Here is a 25,393-nt window from a genome sequence, read left to right as displayed (position 1 = left end):
CTTCAGATTGTATTATAATTCATGCTCCCATTTTTACTTTAAAACTCTTATTAACCAATCACTACTTCAGATTCAGTTCACACCCTCTTAATGGCCAATAGAAATATCTTCCATTCAGAATCTGTCTTGCAGTCAAGCCTCCAACCCAGAACCAATCATAGATCTTCTGGCCTTCGATATAGCTTTGAGCAGAACTATGTTATTTAGTCCACGGAAACTATTTGCTCTCATATTCACTATCTACATCTCCTTCCCTTGTGGTCTGAGAAGCAACTTCCATGACTTTGAACTTGAAATAGTGTGTAGGGTTATGTAAAATGTGGGCGGTGAGTGCATTATTTGGATCTGCATTTTTAATATCTCTGAGGTGGCATAATATTCTATCTTTAAGCCGTTGGTCCGTCTTGCCTATGTAAAAGGCAGTACATATGCAGCAACAAGCTAAATAGATCAGATGTTGGGTGTTGCAGTTAGCAAACACATTAAAGCTATAAATTATATTATTACAAGGATGAACAAATGTATTATTGCTGTCAATGGACGTACAAGGTTTACATCTGTGACATCTAAAATAGCCCATGATGCTTGATGTAGGGATGTCCTTTATCATTTCTAATATCCCTATGAACAGTTCCCATGTTGAGACTTCCATGTCTGTAACTCCTTTCATTCAGATTAGTAAGTAACTTTATATACTCAGTATCAAAGTCATCCTCATTGGTACATTTGGTTGGCATTTTTCTCAACAGGGGGTGACATCACGCAACATGGCTAGAAAAACAAGAACTAAAGAAACACGTGAATTGTACCCTTACGTACAGTATGGATAACAGGCAAATATGTAATATCATCAAAAGGTTTAGGCCCATCCCGACAGCAGACGAAAAGCTAAGGGAATTGTAGGTGAAACCCCTAGGTTCACCTTTGAGAATAAAAAGATCATCAAAAGATTACTGTGCAACAAAGATGGATTTGCTCACCAGGTGCCCACTGTCAGAAAGGGCAATTTTAGATGTCACAGATGTAAAGCTTGTACGTCCATAGACAGCAATAAAACTTTTGTTTATCCTTGTAATACTAGAATTTACAGCTTTAATGTGTTTGCTGACTGCAACACCAAACATCTGATCTATTTAGCTTGTTGCTGCCTATGTGCTGCCTTTTACATAGGCAAGATGGATCAACGGCTTAAAGGTAGCCACCTCAGAGCTATTAAAAATGCAAATCCAAATAATCCGCTCGCCACCCACATTTTACATAAGCCTACACATTATTTCAAGTTCAAAGTCATGGAAGTGGTTTCTCAGACCACAAGGGAAGGAGATTTATTTATTTATTTTATTTATTTGCAGTTGGTTTACCAGGATAGTCCATTGGGCCAATAAGAACCCGTTTTCAATGGAGTCCTGGGGAGAAAAGCTCCAAAACAAAGGTTACAAAAACGATTACAGCAGTTTACAATTTCAATCATTTGTATGTTAAAGACAAAGCTTTAAAACAGTGGTAACAAAAAGATTACAGCAGTTTACAATTGCAGTCATTTGTGGGTTTAAGACAAAACAAAGATTAAGCATTTACAACACAATTTTTAGGTTTCATTTTGTAGAAAACTAAGATTTAAGCAGGTATAATAAAAATGTTTAGGTTAAATTTTGTAGAAAAACAAAGCATTGCTGCAGTAAATATATAGTTTCTTGAGTGGAATAGTAGGATAAGAGAATTATAAGATGTCATTACAGCTGGCTTATTATTTGGTGTCTGGTAATATATGGTAAAGTTGCCTATAGGAAGTGAAGAATAGGCTAGGAGGGGTGGGAGCAGGAGCATTCCCATGAGGATGTTAGATGTGAGTGCAGTGATTTTCTAAAAGCAGGGAGGTTGGTGGTGATACGGATGGAGGGAGGAAGGGAGTTCCATAGGCGTGCCAGGGCAAAGGACAGGAGGTTTTGTCCTGGAGAGTGAAGGGGTTTGTACAGTTCTATTAGGTTTTGGTTATTAGATCTTAGGAGTCTTTGTGGCAGGTGCATTTTAAAGGTAGAGCTGAGAGAGGGACAGAGGGAGGGATGAAAAATTAGTTTATGAGCAAAAGTGGGCTGAGTATAGGAGAGATAGTTGGGAAGCTCTAGCCAGTTAAGTTTGCGGAGAGATGCACAGTGATGGATAGATGATTTGTGGCTAATGGCAAATTTGGAAATTTTATTATAACAAGAGGACAGTTTTGTTTTGAGAGAGGATTGTAGGTTTGTTAGGAGAGGGGCACCATAAAGGAGGGAAGGGATGAGAAATGTAGTAGTGAGAGTGAGCTTAGTAGATGTAGTGATGAAGTGATTGTGTCGGTAGAGCATGCCAGGTTTTTGGTGGGTTTTTTATATTTAGTTGTAGGTGGCTATTGAATTTAAGCTGGTTGTCAATCTGGACTCCTAGTAGTTTGGTTTCAGATACCAGTTCAAGAGGTGTGTTATTTTGGCTAGTGATGGATAGTTTTCTATCAATGGTGTTGGTTTTTGAGGGGGTAAATACCATAAGTTTGGTTTTTGATGCATTGAGTGCTAGATGATTGTCCATTATCCACTGTCAGTTTTAAGAGAGCGGGGATGGATGTGGTTGCACAGATAATTGTAGAATCATCTGCATATTGAATAAGTTTAGCATGAGGAATTGAGTGGAAGAAATCATTTATGAATATGTTGAAAAGGAGAGGACCCAAAATGGAACCTTGGGGGACACCAGTGGGTGTGTTAAGGAAAGAGGAGATGTCTTTTTCCCACTTGACAGCTTGTTGCCTGTTGGAGAGATAGCTGGTGAACCAATTGAGAGAGGAAGGGGATAGGTTTAGGTTAGATAGTTTAGTTAGGAGAAGGTTGTGAGAGATAGTATCAAAGGCCTTAGAGAGGTCAAGAAAGAGGGTAGATACAGTACAGCCAGAATCTCTGGCTTTATTTACAGTTTCCAGGAAGGAAAGGAGGGCAGTCATGGTGCTGTGGCCGGGTCTGAATCTATGTTGTGTGGGAGTTAGTAAGTTAATATCTAAGAGATAGGGAAGGAGTTGAAGACGGATACATTTCTCTAGAAGTTTTGATACAGGAGAGAGGATGGCAATGGGACAAAGGTTAGTAATATTATTATTATTGCCTCCTTTGTGCAGGGGAATGATGAATGCCTTTTTCCAGAGTTTGGGTACAAGCCCTTCTTGGATAGAGCGATTGATTAGGATGCTGATGGGGAAGGCAATGGCTTCGGCAGCTATGCTGAGGAAGGATGAGGGAATGTTATTGGGGGCATTGGTGCATGGTTTTAGCTTTTGCAGGAGTTTTCTTATGGTAGAAGATATAAAAAATAGGACTGAAATTTGCAAAATCAATTGGATAGTGAATATGAGAACAAATCGGTTCCCTGGACTAAATAACAGAGTTCCGCTCAAACCTATATTGAAGGCCAGAAGATCTATGATTGGTTTTAGGTTGAAGGCTTGACTGCAAGCCAGATTCTGAATGGAAGATATTTCTGTTGGCCATCAAGAGGGTGTGAACTGAATCTAAAGTAGTGATTGGTTAATAAGAGTTTTTAAGTAAAAATGGGAGCACGAGGTATAATATGATCTGAAGAAGGCTAATATAGCCGAAAGCGCTTATCAAAAGTTACTCCTAGTGCTCTTTTTAATCATCACTGTTTTTAACTTGGAGAATAAAGTCTCATCTTGTAACAGTTTTTATTCAGCTGTGATGGCTTACTGAGGATACATTTCTACTACTATCCTCCAAGCTTCTGGGTAAGACTCTCTTGAGCAAAATGTTGCTAGCTGGCAGTTCTGGTAGCTTGCAAAAATGTCTATGTCTGGTTTCCCCCCAGATTTGACTGATCTGAAGGAAGGTCTTCCTGTGCAACTGTCACTCGTGTGGATACAGGAGTTGTCTGCTTAATTGGTCTGTCAGGGTGTTTTGTTACCTGGAAGGTACTGTGCTATAAGGTGCAGTCCCAGGTTTGAGGCTGACTGCCAGATTTTCATACCTAAGCGACAGAGGGGGTAAGAGTGGGTGGCCCCTTGCTTGTTGATGTACCACATGACAGTTGTGCTGTCTGTCTTGATTAAAAGGACTCCTGGTGACAGATGTTCTTGGAAGGTTAGAATTGCTCTGTGCGCTGCTAGCATTTCTTTCAGGTTGATATGGAGACCCTGAACCTCCTGTTCCAGCTGTTGCAGATGTTTTGTGAGGTACATACCAAATGGGGCACTGTACTCTATAATGAATCTAATATGGGATGAGTACAGTGGGACAATGACCTCCTTTTTTCTGGATGAAAAACCCTTAGTGATGAGGTGTGCCACATAGAAGGCTTTCCTGACTGCTGTGGCAATGTGGTTATTGAAGGTGAGACCACTGTCCACCTGTGTCCCTAAGTCTCTCATCACACTTTTGGTGTTTAGTGTACTGCCACCTATGTGGTAATTCATGGGTACATGGCTTTTCCTAAAGGGCATAACTATACATTTCTTGGCATTAAGCTTGAGTCCATGGCTTTGGCATAAAACACTTATCCACCAAAAAACACCAGAGCACCAACAATTCATCCTACGCTTGTGGAAGCAAACAACATCTGGGGTAGCTGGGTCAACACTGGGTTATTATGGGTAAGGGCAGGAGACCAAGCACCAGATCCAAAGATTGAAAGTGACCAAAGTCAGATCCGATTCAGATTTGAAGACTCGTACACTGAGGGATGGATGGAAAAGACAACATCAACTCGTATGTTCCCAGTTACCTCTCTCTTCTGCAACACAACTTCAATATTTGCTATATACTGAAGAAAAATTATTTGAAGTCTGCTTGGAATATAAAAATATCTATGTAAACACTTCCAAGCAAAGATCCCAAACCTTCTGTACTTTGTTGTGTTCTTGGGAGCCTTACATAGATCATCTCATTAAATGAAAAAAAAAAAAAAAAAACAAATAGACAAACAAAAATAAACAAACTGTGGTCCTGGTGACAGCTGTATCCAGCAAATCCTTTCAGTAGTTTCCAGCAACAGAAACAAAAATCAAGTTCTTCCTTGTGTAAGGTTCATCCAGTATCATGGGAATTCTCCTTCATGAATGCGAAAACTTCCTCATCAACTCAATGTTTGATCACCCTAACTAGTTAGTTTGAGGTAGCAAATGTGAGGTGGTGGTTATAACAACTTCAGAAAACATGCAGATTCATTTTTTTTCAATTTGTGAAAGTATTTGGCTTTGTCCATGTGACTTCCTTTGTCACACACAGTACAGTTCACGTTTGGCACTTAGGGTTTTATCTCAGTATGAACTGGTAGTGTTTCCATTTTCTTGGCAAGATTACCACATGGATCTACTAAAATATTGGGCTCCTCCCAGTATGAGCCACTAACATTAAGCTAAATATTTAGGACCCTGCTCTACCACTGGACATTGGTATGCCAAAGATCAATGAAGACTGATAAATAATCATCACAAACTTTTCAATCTTACAAGGGAGGCAAAGGATACAAGATGGAGGAAAACAGGCAAGTAAGGGTGATAAAGGATAGTGAGGGAAACGTACTCACAAGCGAGGAGTGTGTTGAGCAGATGGAAAGAGTACTTTAAGGGGCTGATGAATGAAGAGAATGAGAGAGAAGGTTGGATGATGTGGGGATAGTGAATCAGGAAGTGAAACAGATTAGCAAGGAGGAAGTACGGACAGCTAAGAAGAGGATGAAGAATGGAAAGGCTGTTGGTCCAGATGACATACCAGTGGAAGCATGGAGGTGCTTAGGAGAAATGGCAGTGGAGGTTTTTAACCAGATTGTTTAATGAAATCTTGGAAAGTCAGAGGATGCCCAAGGAGTGGAGAAAAAGTGTTTTGGTACCTATTTTTTAGAATAAGGGTGATATGTGCAGCGCTTTAGTAACTACAGAGGGATAAAACTGATCAATCACAGCTTGAAGTTATGGGAAAGAGTGGTAGAAGCTAGGTTAAGAAGGGAAGTGATTGATTAGCGATCAGCAGTATGGTTTCATGCCGGGAAGGAGCACTACAGATGCAATGTTTCCTCTGAGAGTGTTGATGGAGAAATATAGACGGTCAGAAGAAGTTGCAGTGTGTCTTTGTGGACTTGGAGAAAGCATATGATAGGGTGCCTAGAGAGGTGTTGTGGTATTGTATGAGGAAGTCAGGAGTGGCAGAGAAGTATTTAAGAGTGGTACAGGATATGTACGAGGGTAGTGTGACAGTGGTGAAGTCTGCAGTGGGAGTGACAAATGCGTTTAAGGTGGAGGTGGGATTGCATCAAGGATCACCTCTGAGCCCTTTCTTATTTGCAATGGTGATGGACAGGTTGACAGACGAGATCAGACAGGAGGCCCCATGGACTATGATGTTTGCAGATGACATTGTGATCTGTAGTGAGAGTAGGGACCAGGTTGAGGAGACCCTGGAGAGGTGGAGATATGTTCGAGAGAGGAGAGGAATGAAGGTCAGGAGGACTAAGACAGAATGTGTGTGTATGAATGAGAGGGAGGATAGAGGAATGGTGAAGATGCAGGGAGTAGAGTTGGCGAAGGTGGATGAGTTTAAGTACTTGGGAGCAACAGTTCAGAGTAATGGTGAGTGTGGAAGAGAGGTGAAAAAGAGAGTACAGGCAGGGTGGAATGGATGGAGAAGAGTGTCAGGAGTGATTTGTGACAGACTGGTACCAGTAAAGAGTAAAAGGGAAGGTCTACAAGAGAGTAGCAAGACCAGCTGTGTTGTATGGGTTGGAGATGGTGGCACTGACAAAAAGGGAGGAGTCAGAGCTGGAAGTGGCAGAGTTAAAGATGTTAAGATTTGCAATTGGTGTGACAAGGATGTTCAGGATTAGGAATCAGTATATTAGAGGGTCAGCTCAGGTTGGACGGTTTGGAGACACAGTCAGAGAGGCGAGATTGTGTTGGTTTGGACATGTGCCAAGGAGGGATGCTTGGTATATTGGGAAAAGGATGCTAAGGATGGAGCAAAGAGGAAGGACTAAAATAAGGTTTATGGATGTGGTAAGAGAGGACATGCAGGTGGTTGGTGTGACACAGCAATATTCAGAGGACAGGAAGAAATGGAAACAGATGATCCGGTGTGGCGACCCCTAACAGGAATAGCCGAAAAAGAAGAAGCCTTCTGAGGGGCAAGCTTAAGTCAGATGAGCAATATTCAGACTACCACCCACAGAGCTCACAAAAGTCATCAAACCTCAGGTCCATTAAGATCTTTGTGCAGCTTCAAAATGACCAGTCACAATGTTTTGGACTGTTACCCAGCCTATCCATTGACCTAGAACACTCTTCTTTCATCAGATTGTGGGGATGCTGCCTGTTTTTTTTTTTTTGATAAGAGTGCCTGTATTGAGCATAAGCCCCACTGCTCTCTTTCCCAGAGACATAATAGCTCTCAGTCGAGGAAACCTCCATAATACCATTGATGTCAGTTTTTAATACACTGTTCAATGACATCAAGAAAGCAATTTCATCTGTTCAGCCTACTCAACAAGGACGAGACCTAGGTCTAACTAGTTTGGCTCAGGGATGTCTTCAGACCATTTACATCTCCTTGTGAACTGGCATTTTTTTCTATTATCATTAAAATATGGTTTTTCCCTTGCTCTCAAGAAGCTTGTGTTGGATCCACAAGACATAGAAAATTAGCTTCCAAGCTGTAACCTCCCTTTTACACATAGGATAACTGACAGTGTGGTCTATATCCAGCCTGAGCACTGTCATCCTTCTCATGGTCTCATTGAATCATTGTCAGCTTGGTATTATGCAAAACCATAATATAAGACCAACATATATCAAGGCAATTATCTCCTTTTCACAAAAGCTCAAGCGAATTCCATCTTAGTTCTTCTCATTATCTCCTCAGCTCCTAACATCATGGATCACAGGATTGTGTTATATTGTCTGGACAACCCACTGTGGCATTTACAACACAACTGAGTGGTTCACCTCTACCTTCCTGGCATACATCCAAATGATAGTTTTGGCATTACCACTTTTTCTAATACCTTTTCTAATGTGGTGTCCAAATAGGGATCTAAGCTTGATCCCATGATGTGTCCAAATAGGGATTTAAGCTGGATCCCACTACTTTTAATGCAGCTATTAGTACATTTCAATCAAGGGCCAGGTGATGGCAGCTAAAAAATATTTTTCCTATCATCTACATTAAAAATATCCAAATAAAACACTTTATACCACATACGTATTTGACCACAATTATGCATAAATTAATCTCATCTCATATGAACTACTATAAAACCCTTCTTGGCTTTATGATGTTGACCTGGAATGCCCATAGTTAGTTCAGAACAATCAGATTACCTCTGGGTACTACCAAAACAGAACAAGTCTACCCTTGTCACTTACTCATGATATGCCAAGGCTGACTTCAAGATTCCAACATGAACTTACCAAGCCCTACATGACAGTGGTTTTACTTACATCGACAGCTCCATGTTCCTTAACTCCCAAACTGTCAGGTCAAAACATCAGATAAGGGACTGCATGTAATACCTAGAACTTACACTCTGTAGACACACTCATTTACCTGCCATCCACTGCTTACTCATTAACTCATCAGCTTCAGATGGGCTCAAAAGAACCATGTTTGGGGAGGAAAGGGTCCTCAATAAGCAGTTATTTTTAAGTGTAACTTTAATACCTAATCTGTTTTTTTTTTTACTGCAACTCAAAACATCACATTTATGTTTTTTTCTGTATTATAAATACGTTATTTTTGCTACTTCTGTTCCTTGTTAAAGTTTAAACACAAAGTAAACTTAATGGCAAATGCCACAATTTAACATGCTCATTCTCTCTTCCTACCAGATGTAACAAATATAACAACATAAGAGTAAAGGATAAATTTTAAGATGGGAGTATTATCCATCCTTAGACAAGCTACACTGAACAGTATTAAGTAGAAACAATGCACATAGATTCTGCCTGCATTTATTTATTTATTTTTTTGTTTTCTTGGGGGGGGGGGGGTGAGTGAGAAACAATTCATGGATGCAATACATTCTAAAGTATGAATGGTGATCATATGTACTGTTTTGCAGATCAGGTAATGGCAGCTACAGGCTGTTTATATATCATTGTGAATGGGAAAATGTGATAGTTTGTGCCAATTTAAGTATACCTTAATATTTAAGGAGAAAAAACAGGCACCCACAGGAGATTTTCTGTTAATGTCTGTCTCATTCCGCATATAGCACCATGGCTGGAAGTCACCTTCTGTTTACAATGTAGTTGGTAAATGTGGTATTATAGGCTCACAGGTATATTCTAGGCTAACAACTACTACAGCCATTATCAACCAAGCTGTGCAACCTAAATGTGATCCAAACATTTGATTTACATAGAAGGTGATTTACTGACTGCCTCTGCCCATTACAGACAAAGGTGCCAGACCACGAGTGAATTTCCAATTATCCATCCATTGGTCCACATAGTGCTTAAATAGGGAGAGGGAGGAACTCTGCCTCAAATGGATGGGAAGCCTGTTCCAGAGAATGGGAATTCTCTGAAAAACATACCTTTCTTTCCAACATGTCCTACTTATGTCACAAGCAAAATTTAGGTTCTATAATCTAGTAGTTCTGATGCTACTTGTTTTGTGGATACACAAAAGGTTCATCAGAACAGGGTCTAGGGATGCCTTTTATGCCAGGCAAAGTTCACCTCTCAGAAGTCTGTATGAAACAGAGTCAAGAGACAGGGCTTTGAGGAGATAAGTGTAGGACCATTGTGTTTACTCAGTGTATTCTTTGGAACCTTTGTGGATGTTCCAGTAGCTGCATATGTCTGCTCAGATACATACCAAAGGGTGCGTTATACTCTGCTGAAGACCAAGTACAGTGGAATTATGACCTTTTGGGGGGGTCTGTATCACTTTATCGAATATTCACTACTGGGAACCACTGTTCATCAAACCAAATACAACAAATGTTCACTTCAACCAATGACTGACCCAGGGAAAGGAATGAGTAGCCCAGCATTCTGACTATCACACACAGGCACAGTATTTCAAGCCCCCTCATCTCCCAACTACATATACTAACTCCTAGATTGCGATATAGTGGGGAAAAGGTAAATTTCTGATGAAGGCCAACTCGTTCCTTTCCCAGGGTAAGTCATTCGCTGAAGTGAATGTTTGGTGTATTTGGTTCAATGAACAGTGGTTCACAGTAGTGAACCTTCGATAATGCAGACCCCCTTTTTGGACCTAGATATCATGCCCTTGCTTTTATGTTGACACACTTTGGTTGAAGGCAAGGTTATTAGCAGAGTTCTCAGATCCATGACTAATGAATCAACTTTTTGCGATTTTTATTGATAACTTAGATAACCAGGTGGCCAATTTCTCAAAAGGTACTATAATGCATTTCTTGGTATTGAGTTTTAAGCCATGGCTTTGGTACCAAACATTTATCTGTGCTACACCCTCCTGAAGGGTGTTCTCATCTTGGGGGGGATTCAGTGACTGCTCCCAGTTTGCAATCTACGATCTTGGTTAGCCAGAGGCCTTTGACATTGGCTTTGACATCTGAGCAGTAGATGCCGAAGAGGAGAGGGCTTAGCAGGGAGCATGGGAGGACTCTACTGGTAACTGGCCTCTCTGTGAAGGTGACAGTAACTGAGTGGGTTATTGTATTAAATGCTTTAGCCACACCTACGTAGGTAGCATGCACTGTTTTTGCCTCATCCCTTGCCTTAGTGACCTTTTCAAAGGCATCCACCAGCTTCGGTAAACATGACCTTCCACTGACGAAGCTAAACTGGGATGGATCCAGTGTCTCGACGTCTTCTACATCATTTGTTGATAATTTCCATGGTAATTCTTTCCATGGCTTTGTAAATATGACTAGTCGGACTAATGGGTCTACAGTTTCCAGGATATGTTGAAGGTCCGTCCTTATGAACGGGGATGACTGTTACAATCCTCCATTCACGTGGCACAAAGCCCGATTTAAGACTACAGTTAAATAATGAATTCAGGGGTTCTGATAAGTTGTATTTCAAAATGTTGAGAAGGCATCCTGGATGCTATTGGGTCCATTGAGGCTGTGTTCTTGGCTTTAGTGAGCACAGCCAGTACATACTCCCCAGCTATAGTGGGTTATGTTTAACGGTATTTCTTGGGGAGAATGACTGAAAGTGAGGGGGGTGTGGAAGGTAGGGACAAATTTGTCCACTAACAGGTTTACTATATCGCCCGACTCAGTAAATGTGGTACCATTAATCACCAGTTCAGCACACTGCTGTATACTGTCCTTGAGACTTCTAAAACAGCTGAAGAAGGCCTTATGGTTATCTTTCACCTGGAAGACTATCTTAACCTCAAAGTTGGCTTTGCTTGATCTAATTAGCTCTCTTGGTTGCCTATTTAGCTTGATAAGGGAGTTTTTATCTTTATGGAAATTAACATTTCCGATTTTTGCCACAATTCTTTCCTGTTGTTGTATATCCTGTTTGATTTGGGATGCCACCAAGGTGGTTTGTTTCTGGGGCTAGTCCTGGCCTTATTTCTGGGAGGTACAGCAGCCTCTATGCAGCCACTGAAAGCAATTCAGCACACATTGCTGTGTTCTTGGGGTTTTGAGGGGCACTGAATTTTGACAAACTATCACTTAATAAAAGGTAATTTGTCTTGGAATAGTTCCTAACTGTTAATGGTTTTAATGGTATTACGGAGTTGATTTTGAAGGAGACAGCTTTATCGCTAGACCTTACCAAGGAGGACAAGACATTGTGGGTGGATTACAGCATTCTCTCATATTTGTGAGCACAAGGTCCAGTATGTTACAGCCTCTAGTAGGCATATCCACCATTGTATTTACAAAGTCCAGGAAACTATGTGCCTGAAGATTTCAGGCCATGTAGGATTCCCAGTCTATAGAGGAGTAATCAAAATCTCCCATGAGTAGGATGCTATGTTGGATGGTGAGTGTCTCCAACAGGTCCCAGTATGCACTGTGAGCTTCTTGGGACATACAGGGTGACTTACAGCTGGCTAGATATGGTACAGAATTTTGTATATGGTGATCTGCACATGGAGGAACTCCAGCATGTCATCTTGTTTGACAGCTCTAGTGATATGCTTGTTATTGTTGTATACTGAGGCACCTCCACCTTTAGCCCTTGTCTGTGCAGCTACTGGTCTAAAAGGGTAAAAGGCACTGAAACCTTGCATTGCTGGGGTAGCCTGTTCTGCTTTAAACCAAGTCTCAGCAACTGCACAGATGTCTATATTCTTGAGTGCATGAAGGGTATAGTGGGAATGTAGTTTGTTATTTAGGCTCCTGGCATTGAGCAGCAACACCCTGAGGTTCATTTGAGTTGATTTTGCTATGTCGGTAGGTTTGTCAATTTGCCATTGCCTAAAAAAAGTAACTATGGGGGGGTTGTGACACCCCAACACTGGCCCAGGAATCAAGGAGCCTTAATTTTCACCAGTGGCAACAGTGAGGGACGTGCATTTGGCAGGATGACAGGTACATACACAGTATTTCCAGATGCAGCTCTCTGCATCAAGTGCAATTTCCCTTAAGAGCACACAGAGAGCACAGTCAGTTTGTGGCTGCTTTCTCCCTCTTTCTGCACATTCCCAATAAGACTCCCCACTGGCACAGCTATAGGGTTGAGATCTCAGCTTAGTGGCTAAGCCATGACCTCCAGCACCTTCTCTGTACAACCAGTGTTTTGTGTCCCTGCTCAAGTAGCTGACACACACACATGCACACACTTTGAGGTTTGATTTATACATACACACCTGGAAAAGGCTGGCACAGTTTTACTAGCTATGCCCCTTCTGCCCAGAATATATGGTAGTTATCACTGCCACCAGCCACATCCTTATCAGCTACTTTAAGGCCCTTAACAAAGGGTGTCCAATCTTACTGTGTAATGATACTATCAATATAAATGGTAGTTTGACCAAGAGCAAGGCTATTAGGAGTGGCCCATAGTATCACCAAATAAATATGCACATACTCTCAGAACTTAATGTCATAGGTTCATAGGTAGGTACTAGGCTATCGGCCCTGGGGCCTATACAAGCCCAGCCAAAAAGGTACCCTGGCTTTTGCCACCCAAGAAAATTATTTTCCTGTGCCACTGTCGAGCAGAGCCACAGAGGTGATCCCCGGGTGAATTTCCTATTTCCTATCCAATCATCAAGATTTTTCTTGAAGAGTGCTAATGAGGAGCTTTGTTTGATACAGATAGGTAGTTTATTCCAGAGTATGGGAAGTCTCTGGGACAGGAATCTATCCCTCCGGCATGTTCTGATTACTGTGGTGACAAGGTTTAGGTCTCTAGAGCGTGTAGCTCGGAGGGATTGGGATTTCTTTAAGTGCAGCATGTCCAACAGCTCTGGGTTTGACATAGCTTTATATGTTAGGCAGAGATCATCTCTGAGTAGGCGATATGCGACGGAGTAAAGCTGGAGTTTTTTGAGACGGCCTGCGTAGGGCATCTGTTTGAGGTCGGTGATCCTCTTTGTGAGGTATTTCTGCGGCTTTTCCAGTTGTTGTAGATGTCTTGTGAGGTACATACCAAAAGGGGCATTGTACTCTATAATGGGTCTAATGAGTGATGAGTAGAGGGGAACAATGACCTCTTTTTTTCTGGATGAGAAACCTTTTGTGATGAGGTATGTCACGTAGAAGGATTTCCTGACTACTGTGGCGATGTGATTATCAAAGGAGAGATTACTGTCCACCTGTGTCCCAAGGTTTCTTATCACACTTTCGGTGTTAAGTATACTACCGCTTATGTTGTAGTTCATGGGTACAGAGGTTTTACCAAAGGGGATGACAATGCACTTTTTGGCACCGAGCTTGAGGCCATGGGTTTGACACCAGGCATCTGTCTCAGTGAGGCCCTTTTGCAGGATGTCCACATCGTTAGGAGTTTCGATTATGGCTCCTAGTTTGCAGTCATCTGTGAACTTCGTTAGCCAAAGACCTTCTGTGTTAGCCTGTACTTCAAAGAAGTAGATACCAAACAGGAGAGGACCCAGGACTGAACCCTGTGGTACTCCACTTGTCACTGGTCTGAAGTCGGATTTGGAGTCTGCTACTTTCACAGTGTGGGTTGGGATTTATACCTAGTTTAGTGAGTTTATCTATAATTCCAGAGTGGGTGATGGTGTCAAAAGCCTTGGCAAGATCTAGATAGGCTGTGTGAACTACCTTACCCTTGTCTACGGCTTTGGTGACTGCTTCAAAGAAGTCCATGAGGTTTAGGAGACATGATCTGCCTTTTACAAACCCGAACTGGGTGGGATCCAGAGTTTGGACATTACCAATGTCTTTGTTTATAAGTTCCATGATGATACGTTCCATGGCCTTGCAGACCAGGCTCGTCAGGCTAATGGGGCGGTAGTTCCTGGGGCCCGTGGTGGCTCTCCTCTTGTGGAGTGGGATAACAGTTGCTGTGCGCCATTCAGCAGGCACAAAGCTTGAGGTGAAGCTATAATTGAACATGGTACTTAGGTGGGGTGCCAGTTCGTTCTGTAGTTCATGTGGAACGCAGCCTGGGATGTTGTCTGGTCCCATGGATGGTGTGTTCTTGGCTTTGGAGAGTGCGTTTTTTACCTGTGGAGCCGTGATTACAGGAACTTTGCATTCTTCCAGTATAGAGATGGGCTCTTTAGGGGGTGAGAGGGGGGTAATGTTAGCACTGAACCTGTCTGCCAGGATGTTGGCAATATCAGTTGGCTCTGTATATTTAGTGCCATTGTGCTGTAACTCAGAGCAGATCTGAGTGTTGCCATTGAAATTCTTGACATAGCTATAGAATGCTTTAGAATCAGTTGAGATTTTGTTTTCGTAACTAGCTTTGGAGGATTTTATCAGGGATCGCAGCTTCTTACTGAGGCTGACCAGGGAGCTCCTCCACTCGTGAGATTTTACTCTCTTTTGTAAAAGTTTCTTCCTTCTGTTGTACAGTTTGTGTATGGCAGGGGGCCACCAGATTGGCTTCCTTTTTTTGAAGGATAGTGTCTTGGTTCTGTTTGGTATAGCACGAGCCATGCACTCATGTAAGTGCTTATAAAGTGCAATTGTGTAGGATTCAGTAGTCGTAACTGTATTGTCCATCTGCATGGGTGTCATGAAGTTCACCACTTCTATCTTAAGAAGCATGAAGTTGGCTTTGGAGAAATTTTTTACCATGGTTTCCTTAATGGGGGGTGGAGGCAGGATGTGGATATCTAGGGTAATTAGCTTATGGTCGGATCGGACCAATGAGGCGTTGACTTCAGGTGTGGAACACCGGTCACTCATATTGGTAATGACTAGATCTAGGATATTGTTACCCCTGGTGGGGGTGTGAATAAGTTGATCCAGGGCATTGGAGTTTATGAATTCCAGAAAGCGTTGAGTGAAGGAGTTGGTACATGAGTAGTTTTCCCAGTTAATGGTGGGGTAGTTGAAATCGCTCATTATTAGGGTGTTTGGTTGAACCCTAATATTTTCCAGTACATCAAGAAAAGAAGAGTGGGAATCCTGTGTTATGGTGGGTGATCTGTAGCAAGCTACAATTTGGATTGCAGTTTTGCCCAGAGTTAGTTGCACTTGGATAACCTCAGCTGCATTATGCTGAGCAACTAGCCTGGAGGTGTGGATATCCTTAATGCAGCTCCCTCAAATATCAGCCACAATGAAAGGTTTAAATATACTTAATAGTAAATAATAAAAGAACAAGAAAATACTCGATATATAATCACAGTAACATCAGAGTTCGAAATCACAGGAAATATTCAAAACACCATTGCAGGACAGTCTCAAATAAAGAAAAACATCTAAACTATGCTTCACTATATTCCTGACTGAACCTAAGAGAATTACACTGTTCCCTAGACTGACTTACTCTTAGCAAGGCAGATGTGTGGTGAATGGATCCTGTCAAGTCAGAGACAAAATACAGAATACTCCGTCTCTCTCTCTCAGAGAGTTTTTGAATGAATATACCAAATATTACTTCTGGGATAGCTTGCTGGATGACATCACCTCTTGGTCACCTGACTCTCTCCCAAGTGAGAAACAACCACTGATGCAGCTGGTAGCATTTAGCATCTATCTACCTGTGAAATACATACACAAGGGCTTTTCTTCAAATCTTGGTACTTGCTGTAAGTCATAAAACAATGAAACACTTGCAAGACAACATCCTTTTATTACGTGGTCATAAAGTAATTTAAATTTTCAGCTATTTTTCTGAAATTAACTTCCTGTGTTCTAGTTTCCATTGTTAAAATATATACATCTAAACAGTTACAATAGTGTATGTACACTTCTGTTCTGTTCCAGTAGGGTACACTGTGGATACATTTTTAAAGCTTAGTACTTTACAACCTTTTTCAACACACACTTCTGTACCAACAGTTTAATATACACATAACATACAGTTCTAATACATTTGTAACACAAGCATATGAATCATGTTGATATTCACAAATGACATATAATTATTTACAAAATTCCAGATAGCTGGGCTGGCAGTATCTCCTTTTGTGACAAGTGTGAATAAAGTTTTAGCCAGTATTCGAAAGCCTTGAGAGGAAAGGTGCAAACTGTATGGGATCCTCTTAGAATGACACCAAAAAGACAGCCAGTTGTTGAAAGCACTCGTTTTGTGTCATCATCCTCGGTGATGGTAATATGCTGCTCAATGCTAGGCTCACACCAGTCTGATACACATAGTCTGGAAGCTCCAAAATGTCACTCTTTACATAGTCCATGGAGGAACATCTCAAGTCTTTACACCTTCATGGACTATGATGGAATCATACTGGTACCTGTGGTACAATGACCTGAGAGTGTGCATGACTTGACAGATCCTGTTTCCAAATAAGTAACTAATAGTTATCTTTTTCCTTGTACAGTCTGGTTAGATGGGCATCAGTATATCATACAATGGAGTCCTCTATGATGAGAGTCCAGGGAGGTGTGTTTGCTTGCCTTAGGCTTAGGGGTGGGGCTCCACTGAGAGTGACAGTATGTGTGGTGTTAGGTGTTATTTTATTCTGAGTGCCTTTGGACTTGCTGAAGCATAGCTTTGACAATGGGAAGTCTAGGTAATCACTATTGTTTAGGAAGACAGCTTTTAAATGCCTTGCATACTTTATTCTTACTGTATGTGTGTGTGTGTGTGTGTGTGTGTGTGTGTGTGTTGTGTGCTATGTGAAGCGGCTGTAGCAACAGATTAAGCTGCATTATACTCTTCTTGTCCAATAAAAAGTACTGGCATGGTTACAGACAGAATGTAGAACAAATTATTTTACTTGGCTGAAGAATGTCCAGTGGGGTAGGAAAGGTCTTTCATATTCACTAGCTGCCCTTTTAAAAAGTTCATTTACTTCAAAAATCAGAATTAATCCATCACTTGCGCTTATAAAAATGTTCTTAAGATAATACAATATTCCACATAAATAAGAGTTACATACCTCAAGTGCAGGTGGATCCTCCCTTCGTCCGCGAATCCAGGCTGTAGAAGAATAAGACATTGTAAGTAAACAGTGTCTCAGAAATTCAGTCACATCAAAACTAAACAAAACAATATGCCCAAGAATGGCACAGATGCAGCACTGCTGCATAACACACAAGGCAGAGAACTATGCACATTTTTATGTGCTGCCAAAACAACCACACAAATATTCTAATGGATGATGGAAAAACTAAAGTTATGTACTCACCATAACGATTAGTCTGTGTTGTCTGTTTCCATCCATCCTCAACATATGAGTCTTCGGATTCAAAACGGATCAGAATTTGGTCACTTTCAAACTTTGGATTCAGTGATCAGGCTCCGCCCCTTACCCATAATACCTCCTGTGTTGACGAGCTACCTCAGATCAAGTTTGCCAGCAAGAAAAAAGGCAAATATACAGTGTCTTAAGACAGAAGTAAAGAAACCAACTGTTACACATGGTTTTGATAAGGGATAAAAAAACCCTCTAGGAACCAAGACTAAGTCAGTCAAAGGAGTTAAAAGGCCACTTACCATAAAGTACATGGAAGGTGGGAAGTCACTGGGAAGTTGAGGGAGGACAGAAAAAGACAAAGCAGATTTATCGTTATGGTGAGTACATAACTTTTGTATCTGTTGTCATTTTATCCATCTGTTCCTCAACGTATGGGACAGAGTCCCCAGCTATTGTAATACCTAGGTGGGGGCTTATGGAATGATAGTCTGGAGCACAGACGAACCAAAGGAGGCTCTTGATTTGGATTGTATGTCCAATTTATAATGTAAAATGAAGATGTTAACCTTGGACCAGATGATGGCCGAACAAATGTCATCAGGAAGTACTCTGAAAATAAAGGATGCTGAAGAGGCTACAGATTTAGTAGAATGGGCTTTTCGGGGTAAAGGGAGTGATAAGTCCCTTTCTTTGTGCACATAGGATATACATTCAGACAACGGCTGAAAGTGACTTTGGGGATATCCCCTTTCCCATTTTGACAGAGGAGTAAGAGATAAAAACATATTTTTTCTGAAGATTTTTGATCGATGTAAATAGAATCATAACTGACTGTGAATGTCCAGTAACTGCAATGTATACTTGCCTTTGTTTGAAAATTTTGGAAAAAACAGATTTATAGACTGATTGATGGTCGAGTGAAGATTCAGAAGCCACTCTGGAAGAAAAGGAGAACTGGTTTTCAAGCACACCCTGTCTGTGTGGAAAACCATGTAGGGAGGTTTTGCAAACAAGGCATGGAGTTCAGAAATTGTCGTTGTGGAGGTAACAACAACTAAGAAAAGTGTTTTCCATAATAAAAAATTTAAATCAACTTTAGCAGCATGTTAAAGGAGAGGGGACAGTTCAAGGCTTGCAGTAAAATTGTAATATCCCAAGAAGAAACTTGGTCTGTAAGCTGGGAACATAAAAGAAAGGATCCCCTTAGCAAGGCTTTTTAAGGGTCTGTGTGTGTGTGTGTGTGTGATTCTTGCCAATGTGAAAAGATATAGCCATTAATTGTACTTTGATAGTGGAATAGCTGGCTCCATTCTGAAAAAGATAGTCAAGAAATTCCAAAACTGTAGAAACAGGAGCAGAAAAAGGATCAAGATCATACTCAGCCAACCATATGGGGAACGTTTTCCATTTGCTTTTGTAAATCATACATGTAGAAGGTTTCTGGGAAGAAGTCAGTATATGCACAACTGAGGATGTAAACCTGGACTATCTAGCCATCACTGGAACTGAAGAAACTATATGGTCAACTTGAAGGATTGAATGCGCATGTGAGGTGAACCCGATGGGTGACAGAGTAGATATGGAGTCAAGTCCAGCACCCAGAGATGGTGTACTAGATGAGGGCAGAGGAAGGGATACTTGTCAAGGCCAGTTTGGGGCTATAAGGATGATCATGATCTTCTTTGCCAATGCTTTCTGTAAAAATTTTGGAATCAAAGGAGTGGGAGTGAAAGTATAAAATAATTCTTGGGGCCAAATGTGAGTCACAACATCCTTCGGTGACTCCCCCTCCAAAGAGATCAGAGCAAAGAAATTTCTGTATTTGGTATTGTGGGGAGATGCAAAGGGATGGCAGCAAGGTTGGCCCTAGAAGCTAGGTATCTGCTCTATGCTTACTGGATTGAGAGACCACTCAATTTATTAATTATAGAGAAGGATAGACCTGTTCAACCTGTACACTAATAAACTAGACTTCCCCGGAATATACACTGCTATCAGAAAGCAGTGAGAAGATATTTCCCATTGCCACACTCTCATGGGATCTCAACATGTTGGGCAAGATTTGGTTCCTCCCTGTTTGCTGATGTACCAGATGACTGCTATGTTGTCTGTCTGGTTAGACATCCCAACTGAGGGGAGATGGTCCTGAAAGACCTACAATGCTAGGAGAACTGCTCTCATCTCCAAGTCACTGATGTGTAGACTGGCTTCTGATTTTGACTACGTACCTTGGACTGTATTTCCCAGGTAATGCTCACCCCATCCCAAGTGGGAAGTGTCAGTGGTCAATGTGGCTTGGAGGGAGGGAAGACTGAAGGGATGCCCTTGCGAAACATATGGAGACTCCAACCACCAGAGGATATGTGTCTTAAAAATATCTGTTAAAGATAACTGGGAATGACATGGAATGCTATCTTACTGACCAATGGACAGCCAGAGTCCACTACAGAGCTCGCATGTATTACCTGGCCAGGGGAACCAAGGTGACTGAAGCTGCTGTGGAGCCTAGAAGGTGGAAAACTGTTTCTGTTAATGGTTTCTGACAGGGCAAGACAGCCAAAGTTTGTTGATGAATAGATTTGATCCTAGTTTGGCGAAGTTTTGCAATTTGGAGCTTTGTGTGTAACTAAGCCCCTATAAACTGTAAAGACTGAACGGATAAGTTTGGACTTTGCTAAATTTACTATAATGCCTAGGCTTGAACACAGATGGAGCATGGAGTCCCTGGTTTTGACGAGTGGATCACTGGTAAGGGCAGTGACGAGCCAGTCGTCCAAATAAGGGAGGTCCTAGAACCCCTGCAGTCAAAGACAAGTTGCCACTACTGCCATACATTTGGTGAACAACCAGGAGGCATGGTGAGACTGAAAGGCAGAGCTCTGAATTGAAAATGACTGGCTCCCAGCCAGAAGCAAAAAATACTTCCTGGAGTATCTGTCCATCTTTATATGGTAGTAAGCATCTTGAAGATCTATCGAGCACATTCTCTCATTCTCAGTAGGGGAAGAGTACTGTACTGTGACCTTCTGGAATTTTGTTTTTTGTACAAATTTATTCAACTTAGGTCCGGAATTGATGTTATGTCCCAGTTTTTCTCTGCGACTAAAAAAAACCTTGAGTAAACTCCAGATTCTCTTTGATCTAGTGGAGCCTCTTGGATGACTTGATTGTTTAGAAGCTTCCTTACTTTAGAGGTGGTCACTTCCCATTGAGAGGGTGATATGTTGGGAAGGGTTAAACTGAGTGAGTGAAAGAGAATGAAGCAACATCTGGTTATGATCCTCTGCAGCCATTTCTTTTGAGTTATGGATGTCCATTGTTGGATGCAGGGATAACTGCCCCAGAATGCCTCCAGAGAACAGCAGGAGTATTGAAAGAAAGGACCTCTAAAGCCTTCATTTTGTGGACCACCTTTGCCCTTAGGGCAATGTCCATTATAAGAGTCCCCCCCCAATACAGTGGGGGGGCTCTGTCTCCAGAAGTCCTAAGTGAAAACCCTCTGGGATTTGCAGAATCAAATTTTTTGCCTCCTTTTTTTCTAGAAAAAGTCCACTGAGAAGAGGAGAATTTGACCCTAAAGAGAGGAATTTTTGACCCTTTTCAATTCTAGAAATTGGCTCTCTTACTTTGGGCCAAAAAGTGTTAATCTGTCATAAGGGACATTCATGAAGGACATCTTAAACTGTTCCACAAAGTCACTTGAGTTACATCCAGATAGTTCTCCTGACTAATATGCCTGTGCTGGCTGATCTAGACACATCTTCTGCGATACTGGAGATAAGGTGCATAGAAATATCAGACTAGGACTGGACCATAGCCAACTGCACATCAACAGATTTCCTTTGATCCACAGACAACGTCCTTGGGAGTGATTTGGAGATCTCCTTAGTCAAATCTCTCTGAAAATGGGTAGCATGTGCCAAATAATTCAACACCCTCACTAGGAATGTAAATTTGCTTCTCAAATGTGTCAAATGCATGCGACTCTGTTCAGCGGAAGAACAGAGGAATTTTATTCTGCCAGTTCCTTTTTGTGGCCTTTGCCGCTAACAAGGAGTTACAGCTGGACCCTTGATCCATTGGGTACAATCCTGGGGGTTGATGAGGAACTTATCGGGTTTCTTAAGGACAGGTTCATCTATGTCAGGCTCCTTTCATGCCAGCTTAGAAATAAGACCCACCATCCTACAGTGGGTGGGACTACCCAAGATTTGGGTGGTTAAGAAAACCCATTTGATATAGCCCACCTAATCATGAAGGGATTCACATCTAGATCAGGGGAGGTCATCGGGCCTCTTTACTCATCCCTCATCAGGCCCATAATCGAGTACAATGCCCCTTTTGGGATGTACCTTACCAGACACCTGCAGCAACTGGAAATACCCCAAAAGTACCTCACCAAGAGGATCAAAGGGCTCAAACAGATACCATATGCTGCCCAGTTAAAGAAACTCCAGCTTTACTCAGTGGCATACCGCCTGCTCAGAGGCGATCTGTGTCTGACGTATAAAGCCATGTCCAACCTGGAATTAATGGACATGCTGCACCTCAGAAAATCCAAATCCCATCGAGCTACGCGCTCGAGAGATTTGAACCTCAGCACTGAAATAAATAGGACATGCTGGAGGGACAGATTCATAACCCAGAGGCTCCCTTCACTCTGGAATAAAATCCCAGTCCAGGTTAGGCAGAGTCCCTCATTGACTCTCTTCAAGAGGAATCTTGATGAGTGGATGGGAGATCGTAGGTTTACCCCGGGTATCACTTCTGTGTCACTGTTAGACAGAGGCACAGTATACTAACCTCGAAAAAGGGCATAGCAAAATTAATTTAAAATGGCTGGCGAAAGCCAAACACACTCTGTCTAGGCTTATAAATGCCCTAGGGCAGATAGCCTAGTATGAACCTATAAGAACCAAAAGCCTCAATGAAAACTGACTTTTCTGCAGATGGCATTTGGGAGGACCATCCCTCTTTCTGTTTAAGCACTTCAAGGATCTCTACAAACAAAATGTCCTCAAGGGGGGGTGGATCTGGGAGAATTTTCTCCTTCATCAAAGTCAATATCAATGGTGACAGCTTATGAGGATAATTCAGGTGCTTCCCTTTGCATGTATGCTTCCTGTGCATCTCATCGATGAGATGCTCCAATGAGTTTGCAGAAGCTGGGACAATCTCTTCTAAAGCAGCCGGTATGAAACTTCCGGTTGCTGGCTCCCCTGATGGGACAAGAACAGCAGGCTCTGGACCTTGGGAAATCTTTTGGGGAAGGGAAGGATCTGAGTTCAAGGGAGAAGACTTTTTTCTGGATTGATAAGAGTATTTTTTTGAAAGCCTAACTTGATACTGATCTGGGAAACCTAGCCTTAGGAGCCAAAACCCCTAATGGTGGCTCAACCCATGATTCTTATTGGCTTGGAGCCAAGGCTGATATCAGAGCCAAACTGTCCAATGTCGACATTCCAAGAGGGTGGAACAGAGCCAAGGACCTTGGTTCCGAGCAAACCTTGTCAGAGTCAGCGTTGACCATTTGGCTCCATGACTCAAATGGCTACAAAGCTGTCGGAGCCGACCAAATCAAAGAACTCATCTGCCTCGAGAAAGAACAAATCCTAGTCTCTGAAGCAAATCTGCCCTGGGTGGAAGTCTGATCCAGATGTTCCAATCCAACAGGGCAAATCAAAGAAGGAGCAATAACAGAGTGTGGGAAAGAAATCACTCTCCTGGATTTGGCAGCAGTCAGATCCAGAAGGACCGCCAGTCGGATGTCTGAAGAAATCTCATCATCATCTTGCCCATATCTGCTTAGTCCTGGATGATTGGGTCAACTTAACAGATGAGATAGAGGAAGGAGCCCTAGAGTAATGGTACAACTTCTCCTGAAGTACAGGTGAACAGAGCCTCAGGGCTCCAGTGAGAACTTTGGTGGGGTTCTGGATCCAATTACTATTGGATCCAAGAATAGTGTCAGTTCCAAGTATTTTGTAATTTTTAGAGCCACAGCTGAAGACAACATGCAGTCTGGAGATCTCTTTTTCGAGATCTAAGATTCTTTTTTTTCTTTTTCCCCTGGATTTCCCCCTCACTTTATCAAATAGCTTCTTCAAAGCAGGAGAAGATGATGGAGAAGACTTGGTTGGACTGAAGGAATGCCCTCTCACGCAGTGTCTGGAAGTAGTCCTTTTAGAATGAGTTTGCTGTGGCATCCTATAATAGTACACAGTCTGAAAGCTTTGCAAACAGAGCAAGAAATGTCCTTGTGAAAAAAGCCAAGACAATAGACACACTTTTGTCATTTGCATCGGCGTTAGGCAACTTGTGGCACCAGCCACACATTTTGTGAAACCAGGCAGTTTCTCTGATATCCTGAAATGAAAAGGATGACAACAGAAGTTTCTTACTTTTTTAATATCTAATTTAAGAAAGGTAAGAAAAAATGTAACGTGCAAGTATTTTTTTTTTAAGAGAAAAGAAATGTCCAACGTCAAGGCAGAGAACAAGTAAATGTTTAGGGGAGGGAGGGATGGTTACGTATAAAAAAGGTAATAGGAAAGGAAATAGAAATATTAGTAGTAGTAGTAGTAATAATAATAATTTATTATTATTATTATTATTATTATTATTATTATTAATTATTAGAAAAAACTTATCCACCAAAAAACACCTGAGCATGAACAGATCCATCATATGCTTGAAGCGGCAAATGAGACCTGAGGTAGCTGGGATAACATGGGGAATTATGAGTAAGGGGAGGAGTCTGAGCACCAGATCCAAAGCTTGAAAGTGGTCAAAGTTGGATCTGACTCAGATCCAAAGACCCATATGTTGGGAAACAGATGGAAAATACAAAATCAGATGTAATATTTACTGCTATTTATTTCTGTTAACATTCAAAGGTATATAGTTAAAGACCACCTGTTCCCCCAAAGTCTGGAAAATTACACAACGGCACTGTCTGATATGTACACTCTTCCCTTCTATATTTCCAGGACTATTAAATGCAATTACTCTCTGTCTCCAGTTATGACTTAATCCTATTACTGTTCTTACCCTCAATACCCCTTACTAAGATGTTGCTGCAAGCATCTACCAAAGAAAAGCTACTTTTATACAAGTTGCCAAGCTTCGAATCTTGACCCACTGTAATAGTGAACCTTGCAGATGATACCTTAGTGCATGGCACAATTGTAGAACTAGCACTAGGCAGTCATCAATACACACTAAGTCAATAGTACTGTTAGAAAACTGCCTCACAAAATTGATTTAGGTTATGTGAGATGGATGCAAGTAACACATCACTTAGTCTAAACGGGGGCCATTGACACTGGATGATTGATGGGATGTCATCTATGTTCAGTATGGTTGTTTCTCTCTCTCTCTATTTCTTTCTTGGTAACATTTCCCTACAACTGAGTCATGGGCACCTCTAGCTGTTACACACACGTCATTCACAATTTGCTTATTTTTTTATTTGACATTTGTTTACCATGAAAGTCTGAATAAGCAATAACCCCTTTTCAGAGATGACTCGGGGAGAAGAGGTCTATATTAAGTCAAGTTTACAGACAGATAAAACAGCTGACAAAACAATAGCATGCATACATACATACTGTAAGAAAATATATATAACAGTTGTATACAAGGTTTGTAGACAG

General features: G+C 41.5%; 1 protein-coding gene across 1 annotated transcript in view; it reads right to left on the bottom strand.

The window, feature by feature from the left end:
• Positions 1–25,393, bottom strand: part of NDUFAF2 (NADH:ubiquinone oxidoreductase complex assembly factor 2) — a 1,030,824-nt gene that overhangs the window by 187,441 nt on the left and 817,990 nt on the right. The window contains exon 3 of the mRNA XM_044063816.1: positions 17,481–17,521. Coding sequence (XP_043919751.1) covers positions 17,481–17,521 — 41 coding nt within the window. The remainder of the gene's footprint in view (positions 1–17,480; positions 17,522–25,393) is intronic.

The sequence above is a fragment of the Protopterus annectens genome, chromosome 2.part2 (genome assembly GCF_019279795.1).
Source record: "Protopterus annectens isolate FY-2018-M chromosome 2.part2, PAN1.0, whole genome shotgun sequence".
Lineage (NCBI taxonomy): Eukaryota > Metazoa > Chordata > Ceratodontiformes > Protopteridae > Protopterus > Protopterus annectens.
Note: the sequence above shows the minus strand (reverse complement) of the source record. Positions and strands in the feature narration are given on the sequence as shown.